The 25,663-nt window shown below is 42.0% G+C and overlaps 1 protein-coding gene across 9 annotated transcripts in view; it reads left to right on the top strand.

Moving 5' to 3' along the window:
• The first annotated feature begins 7,644 nt into the window (after window positions 1–7,644).
• The window catches only part of plekha7a (pleckstrin homology domain containing, family A member 7a), a 262,547-nt gene continuing 244,528 nt past the window's right edge, over window positions 7,645–25,663 (top strand). For 7 of the 9 annotated variants that reach the window (XM_015963838.3, XM_054732798.2, XM_015963841.3 and 4 more), the window contains exons 1-3: window positions 7,645–7,799; window positions 7,915–7,991; window positions 8,172–8,229. In XM_015963838.3, coding sequence (XP_015819324.1) covers window positions 7,687–7,799; window positions 7,915–7,991; window positions 8,172–8,229 — 248 coding nt within the window. In that variant the 5' untranslated portion in view covers window positions 7,645–7,686. The remainder of the gene's footprint in view (window positions 7,800–7,914; window positions 7,992–8,171; window positions 8,230–25,663) is intronic. The other 2 variants (XM_015963843.3, XM_070550277.1) reach the window with 1 other exon arrangement.

Below are 25,663 nucleotides of genomic sequence, written 5' to 3'. Positions count from 1 at the left end.
TTTTTTCCCAACTGACTGTAGCTTCTGCTTCCCACAATGCATTGTGAACACAGATTTCTCCTTCAAAATAAGATACAGAAAAACTAATGCTGACTGTATAGAAAATATTTTTTAACTAAATGACTCTCTTTTTTAAAATCAATTACCACAAATGAAATATGACGTTTTTATCACTAAATTATTATGAATCCTTTTTAATCCCTTACTTGGGACAGAACAGTTTTTAATTTACCGGTTCGGCCCACTTGGGACTAGATTTCCCTTAAAGCTAAGCAGCAACAAACCATTAAAGACAAAGTCAGGACAAAAAGGAAATTTCAGCATGCTGGGAATATAGACATGCATAAAAATAAAGAAAACTCTAAATAACTGAGACGACCTTAATCCTGGAAATGAAGCTGTGGGAGCAAGCAAGGCGATCAGGAAGAATATGTATTTTGTGCTTTAAGAATTATTATGCAAACTTATGTTGAAGGCGGATAGAAAAGACAGAATGACTGTCTGCTGCTGTCTGATTCATCAAACTGAAAGTGTTCAGAGTTTCAACACTAACAATGAGCACAGTCACAATATTGCATATGTTCACAGTTATTAATAGAAAAATGACATTTCCATCAAAAACACACCTAACAGAGTATCTTACATGTGGCTAAATTGGTGTTTTCCTAGTTTTTAATAGACTTCCTGCTTACCGACCTGCCTAAATCTATCCTACAGAACCTGATTTGGACAAGTGATGGTTTTTACATTTGGTGACTTGTGTGTGCATGCATATGGTTCCTTCTCTTCCTGATCTCTGGTCCTTTATCTCAGGTTTGACAGAAGAGATGAACATAAGAAGCTACATCACTTCATGTTTCTCTCCACCTGGAGGCAGCACAGCAATCTGCAAGCAACACATCACTTTATGGAAAGTTGTTACAGCACAGACAAAAAAAAAGTTGAAAAATGTTTTTTCATTATTTTAAACATTTCTTTAAAAATTACATTCATTGGTCAACATAGAAGTCGTTTTTTTTAAACATCCCGCCTTTAAATCCCAGGTTACCTCAGGAATCCTGTTTGCTTACCTTTATCAATCCCGGGCTGCCTCTGGGCGTCAGAGTAGACCGGTTATGTAACAGACGAATAACTGGTGTCTGCATGACCTTGGGCCTTCTGGTTTATGTGTGTGGCGCGTTTATGAGGGCATTTGTGTACAGGTGATGTGTGTGGTATTAGGACTGAGAAGAAATTATGATGAGAATCTGTTCTTACCAACAATCAGGGTTTAGAACACCTCCTCTTCATGTTTTTGATGCTGTCCACAGATCAGGTTACAACTGGACCAATTTTACTGTTCATATTGTTTATGTTGACCATTTTTGGACTATTGCGATGGCTGCTTTTGAAAAGCTCACCTGATTCAGGTGAACAGGCTCTGTGGAAGCCTGCTAATCAGCACTGATTCAAACCAGGAGTGCTGGAGCAGGAAAACTACTAAAACATGCTGGTTATGGAATCTTGAGAGATCTCACACACATACACTTATTTATTTGGTTAATGTGTGATGACATTTCCATTGTGAATACTTTTATACTAACAAAATCTCAAATATGTCAAAAAAGGAATTTTTTTAAAAGAACGAAGAACCAAAACCTAACAGGCTATTAGCCCAAAGTTAGATCTATTCTCCTTCTTGTGCCATAGGAGTTACTTTTAAACTTATTCAGTTCAATGTGATCTACCAACCACTAACATTAAAGAGCAAGTCAACCCCTGCCAGAATCTTACTCCACTTCCACACCCTGTTTGAAAAATGCTGGCTGGCTGAAAGGGTGGGGCTTCACACACACACACACACACACACACACACACACACACACACACACACACACACACACACACACACACACACACACACACACACACACACACACACACACACACACACACACACACACACACACACACACACACACACACCTCTCTTTGGCAATAGCGATAGCAGATTTAAATTCAAATGCAGAGTTTATCGTGAACAGGGCACGACGCTAACTGTGTTTTAGGCAGAAATGTTTAATTAGAACCAAGATGCACCAAAGTGCCAAATTATTGACTGCACGTGTCTACAGCACGTTTAGACACTCATTTAAATAGTTAGTCAGCAAAAAAGTTGATTTGGGGGAGACTTGGCTCTTTAAATAGTATGCTGCAGCACAGGCAGAGCACATCGGGCACATGCAGAGAAATAAAAGACATTACATAGAACACTGAAAGTTCTACTTCGTCACTTTATTTTGTGTGTGTCTGCATCATCTTCTCAAACGCCCAGTCAGTCAAGGCGGATGGCTGCTCACACTGAGACAGGTTCTGCTAGAGGTTTCTTCCTGTTAAAAGGAGAGTTTTCCTCTCCACAGTCGCTACAAGCTTGCTCAATGAGGATTGTTCTTGGAAACAGACGGTTGGTTGGTTGGATAAGATCATTCATTTTAAAACTCTGGCATGATACAATTGAGATTGGAAAAATTAGAATGTGGTGCAAAAGTTCATTTATTTTAGCTATTCACCTTAGACTGAGAGGCCATCTAAAGTCTCAGGAACTCTTTGCTAGCGATGGGTACCGAATTCGGTACTTTTTAAAGGTACCGACCGAATTCCATAGTACCGACTGAGCACCGATTCACGTCATTTCAAACGGTGCCTCGTTTCGGTACCCGTCCTTCATAACGAGAACTTGCCTAGACAGCTGCGCACACGCAAGAGCGTTACGTCGGTCGCTGCGAGCGAGTTGTAAACAGAGTAGCATGGTAGAAAGAACGCACGCTAAAGCTTGGGTCCACTTCACTAAATGTGATGGGTAACTGGGTGATGATGAAACCAGCGACAACGATCTAAGTTAGACATCCTCATCTTAATCTGCTCTGGCAGGTAAATAAAATGTTTAAGATAATGTTAGCTTGATATGTTAGCTTCTGTTTCGCTAATGGTGCGTTCGCTTTCTCCTCGGAACTCAGAATTTCCGACTTGAAGAACATAACGCGCTCTAAAGTTTGGCTTCACTTTACTAAATGCGACGGGTGATTGGGTGAAGATGAAACCAGCAACAACAATCTAAGTGTGAGGCATCATCGTTTAAATCTGCTCCAGCAGCTAAATAAACTGTTAAAGATAACGCTAGCTTGATATGTTAGCTTCCATTGCCACCGTTATCAGCTAATGGTGCATTCGCTTTCTCCTCGGAAATTCTAGCTTCCCAGTAGGAAAAATCTAATGAAAAAGGACAGTAAAAGGAATGAAGATGACACAGAAAATTTAGTTCACAGTAAAGATGTTTGCTTCAGTTTAATTATCAGCTTATAAAACTACAAGGACGATGTTAAAATGCAAACAGTTGAATGTTATTTATCGTGATATTTATCAAATATGGTTATATATTGAGAAAAATATATATTTAATTATAAAAGAGAATTAAAATATTAAACACTCAAAAGTATCGAAAATTGGTACCGTTAAGTACCGGTATCGATTCCTAGGTACCAGGAATTAGTACCGGATCGATTCAAATGTCAAAGGTACCCATCCCTACTCTTTGCAGGTGTTCTGGATTCATTAGCTGATGTGACACTGAATACTGAACCTGTTCGAATTTGTTTAATTTTCTGAGATCATGAATTAAGAGATTTTCATCAGCTGTAAGCCATAATCACAATTTTAACAAATAGAGGCTTGAAATATCTGGCTTTGCATGGAATGAGTCGGTCTTGTTTGGGCTCGACTTTATAAGTTTAATTACAAAAATAAAAGAACCTTTGTACCATTTTCAAATTTTTGAGTTTCACCTGTTTAAGGTGGGTGATGTCTATAGTTTTTGCTCCTAACCCTGTCTGCCTTTAGGTCCTCTACACCTGCAGTTGACAAACCTTTCAGCTTTTTACTTGCAACAGAATAGCTGGAGTGTTTCAATCTCAGGATTTTGTTTTTAGTCTTTATCCTCGAAAACTTTTACCTCCATGTAAAATGCCAATGACAATTTTAAAAGTTAACCTGATTTCTGGACATCTTAAGATCTCCCACCTGGTGTTTCATGACCCATTGTGGGGTCTCAGCCCCAGATTTGGGAACCAATGTTCTACACATGCTTTTAATGCAGCAGTGGCTTTGTGTGCAGGTAATGTCCACTGGGTCTTCCTGCTGCAGCAGCAAGCATCCATCATGAGAACTAAAAACACCAAACAGAGCTATAAAGCCCCAGTAATGAGCTGACATAGAGAGGCTCCTGCATCAGAGGGTGATCCTCTATAGCCTCATAATAGCATCTTTTACTCTTCCAATAGCTGCTCAGTGTTGTTAATATAAATTATTGATTAGCACAGCTCTAGAAACTGTGGTGAATGAGAACCTCTGAGACCTATATAAAGTCTTTATTTTTTGCACAATTCATTCTTTGTTTTGGAAAAGAACAGTTTTTGTTATCGATGTGGGGAGATTCTCAGTGATGTGAAAAAACTGCAACTCGTGTTTTTGTTCCAGGTGTGGATTTGAAAATAACAGGGTTTCATTGAAAGCGTGGCAGGTTGTTGCTACAACCATTTTCATAAGCACGCCACTGCATGTCTCCAGGATTTAGAGAATACTTCAGGAAATTGAAATTCCAGTGAGCTCAGAGCATCTGATGAGTGACTCCCAACAAGCTGCGTGTGACAGCTGATGGAGGCTCTTACTTCATCTTAATGAGCCACCGAGGACAGCCAACAATAACATGCTTGCTGGAAGTAAACATCAACATGCCAGAGAACATTAATTTAATACAGGCTTGTTTGTCCTAGTAGCACTGATGTTTATACTGACAGGTTGATGCTGCAGTTCCTGTATGCTCCAATGATGTCTTTAATTTTGTAAAGACTTTTCTTCATCAGGAAAATGTGTCTTGAATCCAAAATATGATTACAAGTGACTGTATAATGTGACGTTTTACTTTAGACAAAGTTTTATGTTTTACATTTGAGTAACACTGAAATCTTCTAGAGAGGTGCTAGAACCGATCTTTAGGGGCTACAGGGGCAACTTAAGATGCATGAAGTAACAGTGACATCCTGTGGTCATATGTGGGTACTACAGTCCATGATCAAACACTGTTGCCAGAAGACTTAAGATGTGAAGCCGAGCCAGACAAACTGTTTATTAGATACATTTCACCCAGCCGACTGAGAAGGACATCATTTACAATGTGACCTTCCTTCAAACATGACAGACATTAGACTGCTGATTACTTCACTGTAAAATCCTTACTGAGTGAAGGAAGCAGTTAGCCTAGAAATCTAGACAGAAGGTAAAGCAACAAAAAAAACTGTTTTGTATGTTGATCGAGTCCTGTTCCAATGGAACCTCAGCAAGCCAGAACAGTTTTGGACTATTTAGACTTGGGCTTTACTTTCAGCCTAGAGAAGATTTAGGAACTTAAGTACTTCATTTTGAAAAAGGATGCATTTGAGTCTTCTTTGACGGTGTATGTTGACATCCCCATGGACTGACATCCGTAGCGCTGAGTACATCACATTGTTCGTTGTCCAATAACATGCAGAGATGGTGTGAAAGACAGCCGTAGATTTCGCCCCACAACTGAGCTCCGTCTATGGGTCATGGCCAGACTTTATATATTTACACAGATAGGATGGCTTGCCAGTGTAGGCAGCAGTAGCTCAGGAAGTAGAGTAGGTCCTCCAGCAAACAGAGGGTTGCAGGATCAATCCCACCTCCCTACAGGGAGCTTTGCTGTTGTGGGACTCTTCACCCTTCTTGCCTGCTGGTGATGATCGGTGGGACCGGTGACCCCTATACACCAGTGTGCCCCAGGGCAGCTGTGGTTATGTTGTAGCTCATCACCATTGGTGTGTGAATGGATGAATAATTCACTGTTGTATAAAGCGCTTTGGAGATCTGACACAGAAAGGTGCTATACAGGGTATGCAGGTCATTCATCATATTGCACCTTTAATTTTTGTAATGAATATTTTAGATCGTTTAGCATCAAAAGAGGTACATTTAAATCACCTTCATCCATAATACACTTTTATGGGAGGCAATCAGTTGACTCTGCCACCACACCAGCAGGTCTTTGCGCTCCAAACATCTGACCCCATTCTAAAGAATTGTTCTGTATGCATCTGAAGTCCTTTGATCAGCACCTGGTCCATTAGACCATCTTAAAATGCACTGATAACCTATGGTGCTCCTCTTCTTGTCCACCGAGGGACATTAAAATCACCAAGCAACTGAAGTCAGAGTGCTTCCTGAACAGGACCCTAAAATACTTATCACATATTTGAATATATATAGTAAAAATAAAATTACCTACAGGTGTTTTGACTTTTCTATGAAAGCTCACCTCATCACAGCACCACCACCATGCTTTACGATGGGATCTCTGCATACAATGGTCTTTAGAAAACAGGTAACAAAACCTTGATCCTAATAAAATGCTCTAGAGGAGGATTTTTGTTGACATCTTTGTTCGCATGCACGAGTGGCTGTGTGGCAAAAACACTCTGTCATCAATATCCAACATACACTTTCAGGAAGGTTCGCGGGTGAAGTCCCTGATATTAAACACTTAAGCATCTAAAGACAGGAGGAAGTTTATAGAATAGCTTAAAATCTGTATTGAAGACAAAACATCCTATTTGAGCTCCAGATGGACTGAAAACACTGGTCTGACTCACCAGTGTTGTTTCCAGAAATGCGCTTGGGAGGTGTTTATTTCCATTTAACAGAAAGCCCAGGACCCTTCACTCATGAAAAATTTAAGACTTTCAAAAGTCTGGAGGCCTATGACCGTTTTGTTTCAAGGAAAGTTGGACTTATCTCTTCTGCGCAACAGAAAGCAGTGGTCGTACCAATGGCAGGAGACAGCCTGGACGAGTCGCGGCGTGATTCATCAAATGGATAAATCCTCACTGCGACTGCAAAGCTGGCAATCTTTATTAATTAGTCCTTATTTATTTATCATTATTAGAATGATTGCGGGCTGAGACACCCAAATCAGAAAGTGAAAACAATATGACCCAGTTGACTAAAAAAATACACAAAGATGATGTTTTTTAAAACTGTTCCTCTAATTAACAAATACTAGTCACAAGGACTTACCATGACCAACACGATGAGCCTCAAACTGTTCATTGCTGCAGGAATGCAGGCTTTCTTCGGAGAATACGGGTCGCCCGACATCGTCCCTTCTATTTCGCGGTACTTTAGAGGAAATCCCAATAAAACTTTATATCAAGCCTCCCAAGAGCAAACAATCAACTACACAGCAAGAAGGATCTGCTTCACTAAATCCTCCTGCAAACGTGCAAAACAATCTAGGCAAAATGCGCCGTTTGTTGCCACCACACAATCCCGTGATGCAATGCGAGAAACATTGATGTCACAAAAATCCTATTGCACTACTGCCATCCTCTAGAATCCTTGTAAACTAGATAAAAAAAGCGTTCCAGTCATTCAACAATTCCTGTTCTTATATCTTTATCGAAAGTCGTTGATATTTCTGAGTCAGAGCGATGAAGCCCGTTTCGGCTCGGAATGATTTCCTGTTAAATTGTCTTTACACATTCAGACATAGAATGGGAAATTTCCGGACTTCTGAGGTGTCCCTGAAAGCAGCACCGGCCCTGTCGGTGAGCTCCCGGGAGAGTCCGCGAAGCGGCGATGAGCTGCAACAGGACTTTAGACCGGATCATGGCGGCGCCTCTTGGACGGGACACCTTACCTGAAGCCTGGTCTTACGGCGTCTGCGTGGACGGAAGGGTCTTCTTCATCAGGTGAGAGGGAGGATGAGGTTTCGTGGAACCGGCTTCTCCCGGAGTTTAAACGGGAGGTACGTTTGTTCCGGCCTGCCTCGGTGGTGTAACAGGTGTTTTTCTGCCCGTGCTGCAGCGATGAGACCCGGACGACCACCTGGCTCCATCCCCGCTCCGGTGAGCCGGTGAACTCCGGACACATGATCCGCTCAGGTAAACAGCAAGCTAAATTAGCCCGTTAAGTCCAACGCTGTCACTTTTCCTCACATTTTCCGCACATTTGTTTACTTTTCTGCGCCTCCCAGCGCCTCCCAGCGAAGTTCGCTGTAGGTTTAAGGCCAGGTGAACTCCCAGGTGCCAGGAACAGGTGTGTGGTTTGTTTTTGTCTTTCAGATCTACCTCGGGGCTGGGAGGAAGGCTTTACGAATGAAGGGGCCAGTTACTTTATAAAGTAAGTCCCGCTGGCTGCTGCATCTGTGGTTGGAGCAGACTAACATGGCTGCTGCCTCCAACGCAATCAGAGATAATTAGAGCGGATTTAAATCAGGTGTGTCTGCTGTCGCTCCAGTAACACCTGACTGCTGCCACGTGCGTCAGACACACCTCCTGCTAATGGAGTAATTTTAGTTTTTATTGAGTCAACTTTAATTGTGTTTCTGGCTTTGCTGTGGTTTAAACAGCGAATGCTGCCGGGTCATTGCAGAAGTACCGAAGCAACTTTGATACCATTCTGTTTGCAGTTCTGTCAGTTCAGCATAAAACCAGAGACATTTCCTTATACAAAGATTTAGTCTAAACAGGTGAAAAAGTCACACCCCTTTGAAGTTCTATCTCAGGTAGACCTCAGGGCAAAAACATCAAAGTTGACTATTTTGCAAACTCTTCAATCGGTAATCTGAAATCGGTATGGTATAGTAGAGAGCACACACACATAGTAACAGCTGATGACTCCTTTAAACCTGTCACACAGTATTCCTACACAAAAAAACTGTAAAAGCATAAAAATGAACAAGTTGCCTTCTTCTGGCAGGTATTATGAGAGCTGTGTGGTTACTATGGTGACACAAATGAGCCGCTGGCAGCCGCTCTTACATTTTTCCTGATCTAAACTCTTCTTACATTTCGTATGTCGTTTATGCATCTAATCATAGACACGTTAGAGTTTGCTTAGATGACTAAAATTGACTTTGGATTTTTCTGGCAGTAGCTTCATGTTTCTAACCTAGAATTCTAGACAAACTTTAGTTTATCCGTGCTCCATTGTAGCCTCAGCAGGTCTTACCATTGGACCAAACGATTTAGGTCTAGCCAATCATAGCCCTCTATGCTTGTGGAGAGAAGTTGAACAGGCTTAGCGCCAGAGCTGTGATGGAGAAAAACTACAAAGATGGAGTCCCCTCAGGAATGGCGCTTGTTTGAAACGGCTTTGGCATCAACTTTGGACAATTTAGATTTGGGCTTTTCATTGAGACGTGAGCAAATAGAGAGGTACTTAAGTTCTTTGTTTGAAAAAAAGGATGGCGTATGGCAGACCGCTTTCATAATTCTTATTTTATCATGTTTATATTCTTACTCCTTATATTTTCTCATGTCTTATTTTAATCTTCCTTCTTTTTGCACCAAGTACTGCAGTTGTTGTGATGTTGGGATTCTCGTTTGTATGGCAATAAGACCCTTCTGATTCTGATTGATTTCCATAGCTTTGAATATGTCACATCATTTGTTGCTCTGATTGGTCCTAGTGCTGTCCAATAGCATGTGGAGACAGTTTAAAAGACAATCGTAGCTTCCGCCACGACTGATCTCTGATATTTTTACATGTTTAGATGGCGTGCCAGGCTAGCACTGTTCATCATTTCTTCTTACGTGTGCTGTATTGTGTTGACTTAACTAAACAGTTTGAAATAATTCAACTAATGTTGATTTAGCCATTGCAGACACCAATTGTGTAATGTAAGTACCAGCGGTAGAATTATAATTTTTGGGACTAGCAACAGAGCCTAGTTTACCTCACATTCTTTCTCTGTGTTTAAAAGCTTATTTTCATCTTCTCAGACTTGATTGATGGTGTTAAAAAAGCATTTTTTGACTAAATGTTGCGTTTAATGACTTTTATATCTTGGTTTGAACAACTAAATTTTATACCAATAAGCTTAAAACTCAGTATATTCTGTTTGAAATCTCCCAAAAAGTTTTTTATAGAGAAAATTCAGAAGAATATCCAGAATCAGATTTTTTTGAAATGAATGATTTTGGACTAATTGGAGCCATAGGTTTACATTAGTCAAATATCATGTCATGTCTTTTGTGCATTAATTCCGTGTGTCTCTTCTAACTGCATTACTTGGTTCTTTTTTAACACAGAAAGGAGTAGATTTACCTTTTTTTTGCTGACGTTTCGATTACTACTGCAGTCTTCTTCAAAGCTCGCCGCTGTTGGTGACATCACTTCCTTCTCCGTTTATTTGTGGGCAGCAGAGGACGGTGTCGCCCTCTGCTGCCCACTCTCTCCTCAGCACAACTAATAGAAATGATCAACTCCACATACTTCTACAACCAGGGCCGGCTCTGGGTAATTTTTAAGCCCAAGGCGAGAGTGCCCATTTGCGCCCCCCCCCCCCCCCCCCCCCGCCGCCTCTCACCCAAACCCAAGTCCACACATTGGAAAAAGCAACTCCACAGTTATTCCTTAGTTACTAATTTTTTATTTTAAATATTCACACAGCAACTCTTTAAAGTCAACAGCCTGAAGAATAAATGTAAGCTTGAAAGATAAGTAACCTGGGAATATTACAATAACCGACAACTCAAAATGTTGTGCAAATGTCATTGGGGGGGATGCAAAATCAAAAGCAACATTAAACTGTACAATCAAAAGCAAAACTCAAATATCAGTGTCATCATAAAGAAAGTTCTACTTCCCATTTTGTTCAACTGCTGTGGCCAGTCAGCAGGATCCATGGGGCCAGCAGCTCATACATGTTCACAGACATCTGTTGAAGATGATGATGATGTCTCTTCAGGCTGTTGGATTGGAGCACTGAGTCTGCTGGTGTGGTGTTGGGTTCTTCTTCTGTGAGAAAATAAACACACACACACACACACACACACACACACACACACACACACACACACACACACACACACACACACACACACACACACACACACACACACACACACACACACACACACACACACACACACACACACACACACACACAAATCAACTTAACCCTCTGATGCATGAATTAAGAACAGTGCCACTTTCACATTCAAAAACAGGTGGAAGTGAGTGCATCCATGGGGATTATTTGAAAAAACTTATGTCTCACTCGCAGGTGCTCTTCAGCATCAAATAAATCGTAGAACATGAGGAAGAAGAACCGGTGATCTCAGGCACTCTGAGGATTTCATTTATTAAACAAGGAAACACCGACGCGTTTCTGTACGACCTTCTTCAGGGCATAAACCTTTATACCTTGAAGATGACTCACTATGTCACAAAAACTAACGTCCATCCTTTTTTACAAATTTACAGCCTAATTGACAATAACATCTTAAGGAGACAATTTCAGATGTGTATGTTGAGATTATTTAATATTCTCAATGTTAAATCAATGCTGCACTGATTGTGCCAAAAACAAGTGTCTGGTGTGGATTTAAATAAATTAATTTTGCATATCGATATATGTGATAAGCCGTTTAATTTGAAAAAGTCAGTTTCTACTGCTGATTACAAATAGCCTAACAAGTAACTTACTCACCTGGTTCTAGATGCTGAGATTGTAGCTCAGTGCTGCGTGATGCCTGGATGAAGACGCTGCAGCGTAAACAAGAAAGAGACGGTATAAGATGTCATGCTGTGTTTAGGCAGTTCTCACTCCCCGCCGGGCCCAGCGGCAGCGGGGGAGTCCCCGCCACGGCCGCGGCGGTGCCGCCCGCCCGATGTGTCGGACAAAGTTGAAAATTTGCTACACCCACACCTAACGTTCTTCTGATAAACAAATATTGAATTCATATTGTATGCGTACTTAAAACTTGAAACAACGTTCATAAAAGGCTGCAATCAAGCTCCAAAAGCCAGTAAAAAATTACATTCTTCATCATCACAGTGAGACTCAACATTGTCTCACTGCATCTGGACACGACGATTCAAAAGTAAAATGAATGGGTTAAAGTTACAGATACTGTATTGTGTGTGTAAACAGCTAGCGAGGGTCCATCCGTGGACCGTGCGTGGCAGGAGAGGCAGTTAGCTACAATGGTAACGCAAAAAGTTCCTTTGCAAAACTTATAAAGTCTACATACCTCTGCTTTGGGCCCGTTTTTATTCTTCTTCCTTCCTTCGCTTTCGGAATGCTGATCCCGATGGCTTAGGTGTTCATTTCATCGTAAAATATCAAACGTTTAAACGCGACGACAACAGGATGTCCTTCTACAGTGCTACCCACGCACGTAATCACTATGGCAACCTTAACGGTCAAATGCATCGGAGCGGTGGCTCAAGCGGGAGCTCGAAATGCAGCCAGATCATTAGAATTTAAATATTGATGTTTAAATTTCATGTCATTTCAAAGGGGAATTTTGAGTATGTAGAGAGTGCATTTCATATTACAAACATGAATTTAATAAACTTTTTTTTTTGTTGAAATTTTGCGCCCTATCCATCAGATGGCGCCCCAGGCGGCCGCCTGTGTCGCCTGTCGACAAAGCCGGCCCTGCATACAACAACAAACAACTGGAAAGCTTCGCCACGGGTAATACGTTATAAGCCACCCTTGTGTGTGAGTTCTTCATGGAGGATCTAGAAAAAAACGCCATAGCCACAGCCCCCCAAACTGCAAAATACAATTATGGAAACGCTACGTGGACGACGTACTAGAAATCATACCAAAAGGAAAAACGGAGACACTAACGTAACACCTGAACAATGTCGATGACACAGACAACATAAAATTTACATATGAGGAAGAAACAGAAAGCAGTATAACCTTCATGGACATGAAAATAAGCAGACAAAAAGACGGGACCATGAACATAAACACATACAGAAAACCAACCAGTATTTATTATGGTCATCAGATCACCCTACTATGTCAGTGATCAGAACATTATACCACCGAGCAAACATAATAACAGAGGAATAAGACTAGGGATGGGTATCTTTGACATTTGAATCGATTCGGTGCTAAATCCCAGTATCTACGAATCGATACCGGTACTTAACGGTACCAATTTTTGATACTTTTGAGTGTTTATTATTTTAATTCTCTTTTATAATTAAATATATATTTTTCTCAATATATAACCTTATTTGATAAATATCACAATAAATAACATTCAACTGTTTGCATTTTAACATCGTCCTTGTAGTTTTATAAGCTGATAATAAAACTGAAGCAAACATCTTTACTGTGAACTAAATTTACTGTGTATCTTCATTCCTTTTGCCGTCTTTTTTTCATTTGATTTTTCCTACTGGGAAGTTAGAATTTCCGAGGAGAAAGCGAATGCACCATTAGCTGATAACGGTGGCAATGGAAGCTAACATATCAAGCTAACGTTATCTTAAACAGTTTATTTAGCTGCTGGAGCAGATTAAAACGATGATGCCTCACACTTAGATCGTTGTCGCTGGTTTCATCTTCACCCAGTCACCCGTCCCATTTAGTAAAGTGAAGCCAAACTTTAGAGCGCGTTCATGTTCTTCTAGTCGGAAATTCGGAGTTCCGAGGAGAAAGCGAACGCACCATTAGCGAAACAGAAGCTACCATATCAAGCTAACGTTATCTTAAACATTTTATTTACCTACCGGAGCAGATTAAGATGAGGATGTCTCACTTAGATCGTTGTCGCTGGTTTCATCATCACCCAGTTACCCATCACATTTAGTGAAGTGGACCCAAGCGTTAGCGTGCATTCTTTCTACCATGCTGCTCTGTTTACAACTCGCTCGCAGCGACCGACAACATAACGCTCTTGCGCGTGCGCAGCTGTCTTGGCAAGTTCTCGTTATGAAGGACGGGTACCGAAACGGGGCACCATTTGAAATGACGTGAATCGGTGCTCGGTCGGTACTATGGAATTCTGTCGGTACCTTTAAAAAGTACCTAATTCGGTACCCATCCCTAAATAAGACCATAAAAAAGAGGATCAACATATACAAAACACTTTAAAAATGCGACATGGGCAATAAACAAAAGAAAACAACAAACAAAAACAGAAAGAAAAGACCAACCAAAACAAAGAATCAAAAGTCCACAAAAACAAGAACCAAAACCAGTGATAACCCTTACATACATCAAAGGCATTACAGAAAAAAATAATAGCAACAATGAAAAGACAAGATATCAGCAGGACATAAGTGTGAAGTCAAATATGAAATCCCATGCAGACTCTGTAATTACACATGCATAGTAGAAACCGGATGCCAACTCAACACACGAACAATAGAACATAGAAAAGAGTGTGAGAAAGAAACAAGTCAAAGACACACAAGAGCAGCAAAACAAGAAGCAGAAAGCACAATAAATAAATCAGCAGTAACAGATCACTGCACAAGAGAAAACCATATCATGGGCTGGGACAACACAAGGATCATAAACACAGAACAACTAAAATACAAAAGATGTGTTAAGGAAGCCATAGAAGTAAGGAGACGTGGACACAGAACCATGAACATGATGGGGTCTACACTAGGGCTGGGCAATAAATAGAAAATGTATCATTATCGAAATCTCTGACTCTTATCGAGATCATTTTTCTCATGTCAATACATTTGATAATTAAAAAAAAAGAAAATATGTGTGTAGGTTGGCAATGTTCATGTCCCTTTAAGAAGCTGTACCACCTTGAGGCACGCAAAAATGTGACTCAACATAATACACGCGACAGCCCCATGTAGTGGACAACTTTTGTTTCCGTGCATACTTGTGGTTATCGTCCATTTATCGTTATCGAGGTGAAATCCTCAATCTATCGTGATATTGATTTTAGGCCATATCGCCCAGCCATAGTCTACACATTGGATCACACATGGGACCTTGTCATCGGTGAGGAGAGCAGCAGAGGGCGACACTGTCCTCTGCTGTCCGCAGATAAAAAGAAAAGGAAGCGTTGGCAGCGAGCTCTGAAGAAGACCAGTAGTAATCAAAACATCAACCAAAAATGGTAAAACATCTCCTTTCTGTGTTAAAAAAGAATCAAGTTGTCATGCTGAGCAGGAGGTTAGGACCCAAAAACGCACAACACCAGATCACTTAAGACAGGAGCAGATGTGAAGAAATAAATCCTTTATTTAAAGGAGGATGTGGTCAAAAAACAAAACAGAAGCTCACGTATGAGCACGGACTCGAGCAAAACTCGAGAGGCAACAGAACAATGCAGACACATACAATGGACCAACAAACACTGAGGGACAAGACAGAGTTTTTAAACACAGAGGAAAGCAATCAGGGGAACAGGTGACAGGTGTGAGGAGTGAGGTCTAGAGGGTAGACAGGTGTCATCAATAAACTAAATGGGGAAGGATCAAGCAAAGGGCAAGATAAACCATAACCTATGAAACACTAAATAACTAAACCTACAAACTGAGGGCAAAGATAAACAACTAATGACTAGTGGGGTGAGGAGGACTAAAGCAAACCAATAGGAACTACAAGGGAGTGACTTGGAGGAAACATGAGGGAAGCCTAGAGGGAGCTGGGGAACACAAGAAGACACATGAGGAGAACCTGAGTGTGCTGGGGAAGTATAAGGACACACAGAGCACAAGGGGACACATGAGGAGAACGCAGAGGAAGAACAGGAAGGGGCTGGGGACTAAGGGGACACAGAACATGACACAAGTAAGGCAATCATGGCATGTGTTTGGAATTTCTTCTATCTTAAACCAAGTGGATTTGATAATTATGTCATTTCTGAGTTTGGCTCTTAGTTTAGAAATCAGATTTGTTTTGTTTTGTTTTAACCATTTCAGTTGGGCCGCTAACCCAAAAACATTAATCAAGCTTGCTTACGCACAAAACGGGGTCGGAAAACTGCGTAAGCAACTTTCCACGCAAACTTTGGGATTTATGAAAGAAAACTTAGCCGAAAAATGTGCACAACTTTAAGTTGACTAAGGACCTGGCTTACACACATGTTGGACATGGAGAGCACCTGCAGTGCTGCTGCTGAGAAGATACAATTATGAAATCCTGCAGCATTATCACTTGTACTGCTTCATACTCACACAGAACAAGACCCCCCCACACGCACACACACACACACACACACACACACACACACACACACACACACACACACACACACACACACACACACACACACACACACACACACACACACACACACACACACAGCCTGAAGCACAGAATACGGAATGCAGAATACCAGCAGGGGGACAGATTGAGACAGAATGTCATGCGTCTGTGACAGTGTGTGTGTCCTGTCACTGTGACTTGATTGATGATGCACCCTGGCTACTTGGACAGGGGAGATCTCTGTTTCGCTGACTGGTTAGCATGCGCAACTTTCATCGAATCCCGATTGGACCATTTTTTTTAAATATCCGCCACAGATCTCTCTGAATAACTCACAACATTGACGGCTTCAGCAATGCTGTGCCACTCCATGGATTTTCTCTTATTTGTTTTGCAAAAGCACTTCCTTTCATTTCTCCACCTCACCCACAGGTACCTCAATTTCTGCTTCTGTGAAATTGTGCTTCCTTGATCTACGCTCGCCATCGTCATTGGTGGAGCGCCGGCTTATGTATATGCATGAGATCCACAAGGCACTTTGCACTGACTATTTATGGCAGTAAGTGGGTGTGGTGAGGGCGGGATGTGACTAAAATGCAGCTGAGAAACATTCTCGTTAGTGTCTGATTTATGAAGCGGAGATTGCGTGCAGCTGTGCGTACTCCATGTTTGATAGATCACAAACCTACTTGGCGTAAGTACATTTTTTTTGCTGAGCTTAAGTACGGTTTTAGTAAGGATTCTATGCAATGTTTGATAAATGAGACCCCTAATCTGTTGGTTTTAAACTTGAATTCATTCAAAAACACATCTTTATAAATCAAGTGTATGAAGATTCTGAATACTTGAAAGAAGACTTATTTTGCATTGAAACAGCAATGACCAGGACTGTTACGTGAACCGAGAACTTTGAGTGGGTAGTCTTCACCTGGGGTTTGACTTCAGCCAAAACATCTGACCTCAGCTTGGAGCAACTTCAAGATTAGATGAGTTCTGCAGAGAAGGACAGTACTTATGCTACATTAGTCTAGTGCAAGATGTAGATCTAACACCCAGTCATGCAGATTAACTGATTCTAAAGGGATTTGGGAATACAAGTGAATCTTATTGTGCAGTAAAGTCTGATCTGTCATAGATAAGGCTGCTGAAGAAACAAACAGTTCTAGACCCAGGTCGTTCAACTTTTTATTCCTCTGTGGTATATTCCTGAATGCCACAGGACGAAAGTTTGACATTTGGATTGGAGGGTCTGGTAATATTTTTTTATACAATAGAATCATGGGATCATGGGTGTCAGAAGCATAAAAAATGTGTGTGTGTGTGTGTGGGGGGGGGGACAGATTGGGCGGTGGGGGCACGAAAATAAATATGGTGTAGATGACATTTCCTTCATTCTGGTGTATTTACGCAGGTTGTTACACCTACCTGCAGCAGGGCCGCCAACTCTCACACATTGAGTGTGAGACACACGCATTTGACCCTCTTCACATGCCCTCACACCCCACACCTCCAATATTTGATTAATTACCATTTATTAGGCTGATTGGATATATTCCAGATAGCTATACCACCATTCTTACTATCCTTAATGACCACTTGAGATTTCTTTACCCTCTGGAGGCAGGCGTTGCAGATTTGCAACGTTAAAACCTACCTACCTGGTTACTCCACATACGTATTTCATGAGCATTTTTTAACTCAGAAGTACCCCTGAAGGACTTAGTTGTTCGTCCTTTTATCAAAACTTATTTTGAGCCTGAGATGGTTAAATATAATTGTTCTTAAGACAAATTATGTCACATTTCCCATTCAAGTGTATTGGGTTTACAGCTTGAAACAGAAGTTCTGCCTATCTGAAATTAAAAAATATATATAATAAAGTTCTTCTTCCGGCTCTCGGAGGGTGCAGACGCTTTTTTCCTCCTCTCCTTCATATCTTATCCTCACGGCCTTTGTCTGTCTCTGTGTGCTGGGTGCACGTCTGCTTCTGCATTTTTTTCTGGAAACTGAAATCACTAAAATGGATTTCGTCAGTTGGTCACTCAACGCGATCGATAAAATTTTTTCAACGATGAGAACGGGAAAAGGGGCTCCGGATGCCCCTCCGGGACAGTCCCAGTTGGATACATCTTGGACTCCTGGAAACAGTGGAACTTGATTTGTTTGTCTCAGCTGTCTGTGGAGGACTCTGTAGATGTGTGGATATTCGTGGTGTTGGTGTCAGGTTTCCTGCTGATCGGCATTGGAGGCTACCTGGCTTACCGGAAAATTAACGAGCTGTCGAGGAATATTGGCTGGATCCCGGAGCTCAGAGATGGTTTGCACCGCGCTGTGAATTCACAGACTCACATAATTGTCGAGAAGTATCGTAAGCTTGGAACTTTGGCCGAGATTCATTCACTGGCACAAAAGATGGATGCCATCAAGGATAGAGTGGACGAATCAGCATGGATTGGGATAGTTTAACGTCCTTTATTGGGATTTTGAGAGGTTGAGGACCAAGAAACTTTGAGACAGAGAGGAACTTATCTCTCTCTGGCCCCAAAACAATTTCTTCAGAATCTGGCACCCTTGAGCCTGCAAGGCTCCAACGAAAACTCCCCCCTCAGAAGATATGTGGAATGTGCCATCGCTATAGCAACTCAACTCTGTCTCCTTTCCCAGCCTGGGCAGGACTGCGGGAAGGCCACTGAATTGTTCCAGGGTCACTGCAACCCTCCAACCCTCAATGCTTCTCCCCCTATCCACACTGAGGTGACATGCGCTGCTTGTCGTGGCTGCAGGAACAAGAAATGTGCCATTTGAAAATGTGGGGGACACGTCCCCATCTGACAGAATGGTTCCGACGCCTATGCGTGGGATTGAACAGGCTTGTTCATCCTTTTCTTACTCATTTTTCAAAAAGATCGGTCACTCTTTAGTTTTACATGCAGAGTAAATGTGAAAATAGTCTTCCATCTCTATGTCCTGCATTAGCTGCCAATAGAAAACATTAGAAAAGCTTGACAATTTCATGTCACGCTGTCATTTTACATCCATAGACTAACCCATCTTGGCTTGTGACAGGGAAGACTGTTGTTGGTTTAACGTCTTAAGAGAGAGCAGAGCAAGTCTCGGCTAGTAGAAGCTAACTGTTAACATTAGCAGCTCCACAATACACAAGTGTTTCTCCATACTAGAGAAATTAACGCGGTGTGACATGATGACATTAACATGCAAATTAGCGTGTGGCTTCGTCATGTTTGTTGCCATCTTTTATGCACCTTCCGAGTGTGCAGGTATGAATTTAACATGGTCAACAGAACCCAAAATGTGGATTTTGCACAATTTAGTCCCTTTAAGGCACATGTGTCAGACACAAGGCCTGCGTGCCAGATGTGGCTCGCGGAGCATTTTTACGTGGCCCGCGAGATAAATATCAAAAATATATTAAAACTGACCTGCTGGCCGATTTTACTGCAAAAACCACAACTCCCATGATGCTTTGCGGCGTTAGCGCGGAGCCGAAGCTGTTTGGTAATTTTATCAGTCCAAGATTACCTTAGGAAAAGTTTAAAGCACAGGGGGTTATAGTAATCAATCAATCAACACCAATACGATCATAAACAATCAGTTTAGACTTTGCAAAGTGTAGAGGAAAGATACACACCAGACAAGGTTGCAGTTCACTCTCATCAGGCTGACACCTTCCAAAGCATTTATTAAAGAGCGGGTCAAGTATGCCTCAGAGTCCTTCTCCACCCACGTATCAGTTTTAAAAACTGCAACATTAGTAGGCGTTGCCTGGCGGACCGAGAGGGCGTAGCCGCGGCAATGACGAAGACGATGGGTAACGAGACGATGCTAGCTCCCTTCCCTCTGAGCTGTCATTCGAAGTGGAGGACGTTTCTCCCCCTCCTTACCCAGACATTCAAGAAGAAAGGAACCAAGTCTATTTGGAGGAGACAAGCGGACCTGAGCCTTATTGTTTTGAGCTTGTGAGTTGCCTGAAACTACCGGAACTGACCCAACAGAACCAGCTCTGAATGGTAAGTAGCCGTTAGCCATAGCATTAGATTAGCTGCAGGGTTTGGCTCCACGACCCTAGAGAGCTAGTATTCAGCATGTTTTAGAGGTTTATCTGCTTCAACACACCTGGTTTTAATCAGCAACAAATAGCTGAGCTGCTTAACAGCTAATCTAACCTGTTAAAGCAGGGAAACCACTGAAATGTGCTGGATAGCAGCTCTCCAGGAGCCCTGGGCTGAAGCTACAATCTGCTGCATCAATCAATCAATCAAATTTTATTTCTAAAGCGCTTTTCAAACAAAGTGTGATTCAAAGTGCTTTATAAAATGACCCCAGATTCCCATAACAGGTTAAAAACATTAACAAACATATGCAAGCACACGCACACACACACACAGACTCACACACACACACAAGTAAAAATTATATTAGGCTGAGTCCAGATGAGCCAAGTATGGTAACGCAAGGAAACGCCATCAGAGGAGCCGTCTGTCCCGGCAGCATCAGGTCTTCCACACTAAGTCAGGGCGCTCATTGGAGGGGGAGCATAGACCCCCACCTATAAAGCGCCCAGGAAGCTACAGTCGACCACCGCTCCCGGGGCAGAGGGCCCCCACAGAGGAAACACTGGATTAAAATGAGTAAAAATGTAATAAAAGAGCTAATATAAATGACAAAAATTAGAAAATAAGTAATAAATAAAATGATATAAACAGTAAAATAATAATAATTTAAATAATAAAACTGTGCTGAAATATAATCATATAGAACATGCAAAGCAAGTAATAAAATATAATCATGTAAAACGAGAAATAAAACTGTAGAAAATATTTAGATAAAAGCTAACCTAAAAAGATGGGTCTTGAGTCTTGACTTAAAAACATGAACGTTCTCTGCGGCCTTGAGGTCCTCTGGCAGCTCGTTCCAGAGGCGAGGGCCATAACACTGGAAGGACGCCTCGCCGTGAGTTTGTGTCTTGACTTTAGGGATGACCAGGAGACGCCTGCCAGAGGAGCGCAGAGTCCGCGAGGGTTCATATTGTAAAAGCAGTTCTGATAGATAAGAAGGCCCAAGACCGTTAAGACACTTAAAAACCATTAGAAGAACCTTAAAATTGATCCTGAAACATACGGGGAGCCAATGCAATGATTCTAAAACTGGTGTCATGTGCTCCCGCCTCCTGGTCTTCATCAGGACACGTGTTGCTGAATTTTGTAGAATTTGTAAGCCTGAGATGCTCTTTTTGGGAAGACCAGAAAGCAGGGCATTGCAGTAGTCTATTCTACTGGTGATAAAAGCATGCATCAGCATCTCCGTATTGGCCCGAGAGAGAATGGGGCGGACTCTGGCGATGTTCTTTAGATGATAAAAACCTATTTTTATGATATTTTTAATGTGTGGGATAAAAGTCAGCTCAGAGTAAAAAATCACACCCAGGTTCTTCACTTGTTCAGATGGATTAAAAGACAGAGATTGTAATTTCGGTAAAAGCTTCTCTCTCTGGGCCTCAGGACCAATGACTAAAACTTCAGTTTTGTCCTGGTTGAGCTGGAGAAAGTTCTCTGCCATCCAGGATTCGATGTCTAAAATACAGTTAAAAAGTGCATCCATTGACCGAGAGTCATCCGGAGACACGGAGATGTACAACTGTGTATCATCAGCATAACTGTGAAAGTTAACCCCGTGTCTCCTGATAACTCCGCCAAGAGGGAGCATATAAAGATTAAAAAGCACTGGGCCTAAAATTGAACCCTGGGGCACACCACATGTAATCCCATGGACCCTAGAGGAACAGGTATCCAAACTCACCATGAAAGTCCTGTCTGTGAGGTAGGATGTGAACCATCTATGTACAGCACCAGAGAGGCCGATCTGTTGTAAACGAGTTAAAAGAATAGTGTGGTCTACTGTATTGAAGGCAGCACTTAGATCCAGTAGGACCAACACTGTCAACTTCTGTTTATCATAATGTACTCTAAAATCATTTAAAATCTTCAGAAGAGCCGTCTCGGTGCTGTGGTTCACCCTAAAACCAGACTGAAATTTCTCTAGGACATTATTAGTGTTTATAAAATCATTTAGTTAATTTAAAACCAACTTTTCTAAAATTTTGTTTAAAAATGGTAAGTTGGATACCGGTCGATAATTGTTTAATTAATTAAAATCTAAATTGCTCTTCTTCAACAGGGGCCTCACCACCACCCTTTTAAAGGCAGCAGGAAAGACCCCCGTCTGAAGTGAGCAATTCATCAGGGTTAAAATCTCATCACTAAAAGATCCATAAAATTGTTTAAAGAACGAAGTTGGAATTGGGTCCAGAACACATGTGGTGGGTCTCACTGAGGAGAAAACTTTATTAAGAGTCTCAGCTTCTACCAGGACAAAGCTGTCCAGTGTTTCCTCTGGTATAGACACACATCCAGATTTATCTAAGACCGTATTACTTATGGAGGATAAAATATTCCGTCTGATGGTGTCTACCTTCCCTCTGAAGTGGGCTGCAAACTCCTCACAGAGTGCATTTGAGGGTGTTTTCTGAAGTGAATTGGATGTACGGTTTAAAATGTTTATGGTGGAAAAAAGTATTCTGGGATTGTGTTTATTTTTAGAATGAGTTTGGAAAGGTATGCGTGTCTTGAATTTCTCACTGCGTTATTATATGATTTAAGTAGCTCTGTATATATTTGAGGATTTATAGTTGTTTTGTTCTTTCTCCATCTCCGTTCTGCAACCCTGCAATTTCTCTTTAGTTTCTTTAGATTTTCATTTCTCCACGGTGAAGCACGTTTTGAATATAGACTTTTTATTTTAAGTGGAGCGAGCAGGTCGAGAGCGGATTTCAGTCTACTGTTAAAATCATTGACAGTAAAATCACAAGAGGCAGTTACCGGAGTGGGAGGGATCTTTCTTAAGACTTCAAGAAAACCTGCAGCCACTTCAGGGGTGAGATGACGCTTCCTTACAGTTCTCACACAGGGTTCCAGCTGGATAAAACTGGTGATGCTAAAAAATACACAGTAGTGATCAGAGACAGCCAAATCAATAACAGAGGACACACTGGTGGACGGGCCATACGTGATGACCAAGTCCAGGGTGTGTCCTCTGTTGTGAGTTGGCTGTGTGACATGTTGACTAAAATCCATATAACTCAGAATATTTAAAAACTCCTTTGAAAAAGGATCAGAAGGATTATCTATATGTAGATTAAAATCACCAGCTAAAATGATCCTTTCAAAGGAGTTGTGCAGGATTGATAAAAACTGAAAATTCTTGAATAAAAATGGCACTCTGCTTAGGACGCCGTTAAACTGTGACACATAAAATCTGAGGAGAGCTAAAAACTGCTGCTGTATATTCAAAAGTGGTAAAATTATCAAATAAAACTGGTTTGGCAGAAAGTATTGATGAACTAATAAAAGCATCACCGCCTCCCCTTTTGCTACTCCTCGTTGAAAAATTAAAATTAAAATCTGGCGGAGAGGCCTCTGTGAGAACAACAGGTGCATCTGAACTCAGCCATGTTTCTGTTAAAAGCAGACAGTGAAGATTACGATCTAAAATCAGGTCATTTATTAAAAACGTTTTGTTCAGCAGAGAATGAACATTTAAAAGAGCCATATTAATAGTAACTGGTGAAGGAGTGACTGTATTAACTGAAGGTTGGACTTTTGGTAACTGTTTTAGATTATTGGGGTTGCTTTTGTTTGGTTTATGGTTGTTTGTCCGCTCTCTGCTGATAATAACAGGTATGAATGAGGTATGGCAAGGTCCAAGTCCGATATGTGATTTACTGTTAAAATCAGGGCTGGGTTGGTAGGAGCAGGGACCAGCTACACATCAGGAATTGGGAGCAGATGAGGCCAGTGGAGTAGACGGGGGGGTCGTGGACAAGCCAGGCTCATGGTTAAGAGTACGGGTCCCCTGTCTATTTAGGTGAAGCCCATCCGCTCCAAACAGGTGTCTCCTGCCCCAGAAAATGTTAAAATTGTCTATAAAACCAACATTACGGATCACGGTGGCAGAGGAAAGCCAGGTGTTTAATGATAAAAGTCTGCTAAAATGGCCGATTCCTCTGCCCATGGTGGGAGTGGGGCCAGAGTTAAAAACAGACAGATGCATAGTTCTTAAAAGATTAAAAAGGTGAATAAAATCACGCTTGAGGAGCTCTGACTGCTGCTTAAGGATGTCATTGGTACCGGCATGGATGATGATTCTACTCACTGTTGTGTGTTTCTGGATGAGGTCTGGGATGTGTCCTGCAATGTCCAACACTGTAGCTCCGGGGTAACAGAAGGTCAGGGCTTCTCTCATCCTGACATTACGGATGATGGAGTCCCCGACGATGAGAGTGATTGGTGGTGGTGGTGGTAGTGTGGGTGTGGTAGTTGGTTGAAGCTGGGCAGAGGATCCTTCCGGGACCTGCTGAGTGATGGGCTGAGCTCCCCCAGGACTGCAGCGATAAGAAGTCAGCGCTCCGTGGTGGGTCCCAGCTTAAGTCTGGGGGGTTGTGCGACGTGGATGGCCGCTGCCGTTCAGCTGGTCCCGCAGCGGCTGGGAGGGTCCTTTAAAGTCTCGGCCAGGGGCTGGCAGAGGAGGAAAATCCAACTCCATGGCGCAGAAACGGTTGGACAAGGACAGGCTAGGTGGAGGAGATCGGCGGCCGCCGCCCCGCGTACCCCCACCTTGGCCGGACCCAACCTTGACCCATGCACCCTGGAGCAAGGGAGTGGAGCTGAGGGGGGCTTTCGGCTTTGCCCCCAGCTGGAACCAGCGCTCCTCCTCCGCCGCGAATGCTGTGCAGGCCCCCGGCACTCCGAGCCTGCTTGGAGAACCGGAGATGGAATTTGCTCCAACAGTTACGCTGGGCTGGCATGAAACGGCATCCGCCAGCTGAGCCCCATCAGTGGTGGCGAAGGTCCGGGAGAAAATGGTGTCCACGTCGCGCTCATGGTCCTGGATTTGGTGGAGCGTGGAGATCCTCTTCTCCAGCTCTACAACTTTCTGGCTCAGCCTCACACAGCCGACACACCCAGGGCTGCAGGTGAGAGGCATGAGGCAGGTGAAAGTGGACAGCAGGTAAAAACACACAGCAGTCGAGCTCCAAAAAGTTATTTAAAAAGTAAAAAATAAAATAAAAAGCTCACAGTGGTAGACAAAAAAAAACAAAACAAAAAAAAAAAAAAGGTTAAAACCGAGAAGGATTAAAACCAGTTAAAAACCAGTTAAAACCGCCAGACTTGACGGGTGGTCAAGTCATAGAAAGTTATGAAAATACCCCATGAGAAAATTATTCTGTAATGTGTTCAGCCCACTAAAACTGCCCTGATTTCATTATTTATTTACTGATACCAGCTGCTCTCTTGGTCGTAGGTGATCCTCTGGTGTCTGCAGCTGGTCTCGTGTGGTCAGGATCAGGAGCTTCCAGAAGAATGTGCCTTTCAATGACTCTTTCCCCCTTATTTGTTATATTAATTAAATAAATCTCAATTTATATATTTCCTGTTTTTGTTCATGTCCATAAATACTTAAACATGCTTGAAATTAAAAGGAGCTTTTAACAGTGAGGTGCTAGTTTGATTCATCACAATAGAGCTAGTTAAACATGCAACA

This window comes from Nothobranchius furzeri, chromosome 4, assembly GCF_043380555.1.
Source record: "Nothobranchius furzeri strain GRZ-AD chromosome 4, NfurGRZ-RIMD1, whole genome shotgun sequence".
Taxonomy (NCBI): Eukaryota; Metazoa; Chordata; class Actinopteri; order Cyprinodontiformes; family Nothobranchiidae; genus Nothobranchius; species Nothobranchius furzeri.
Note: the sequence above shows the minus strand (reverse complement) of the source record. Positions and strands in the feature narration are given on the sequence as shown.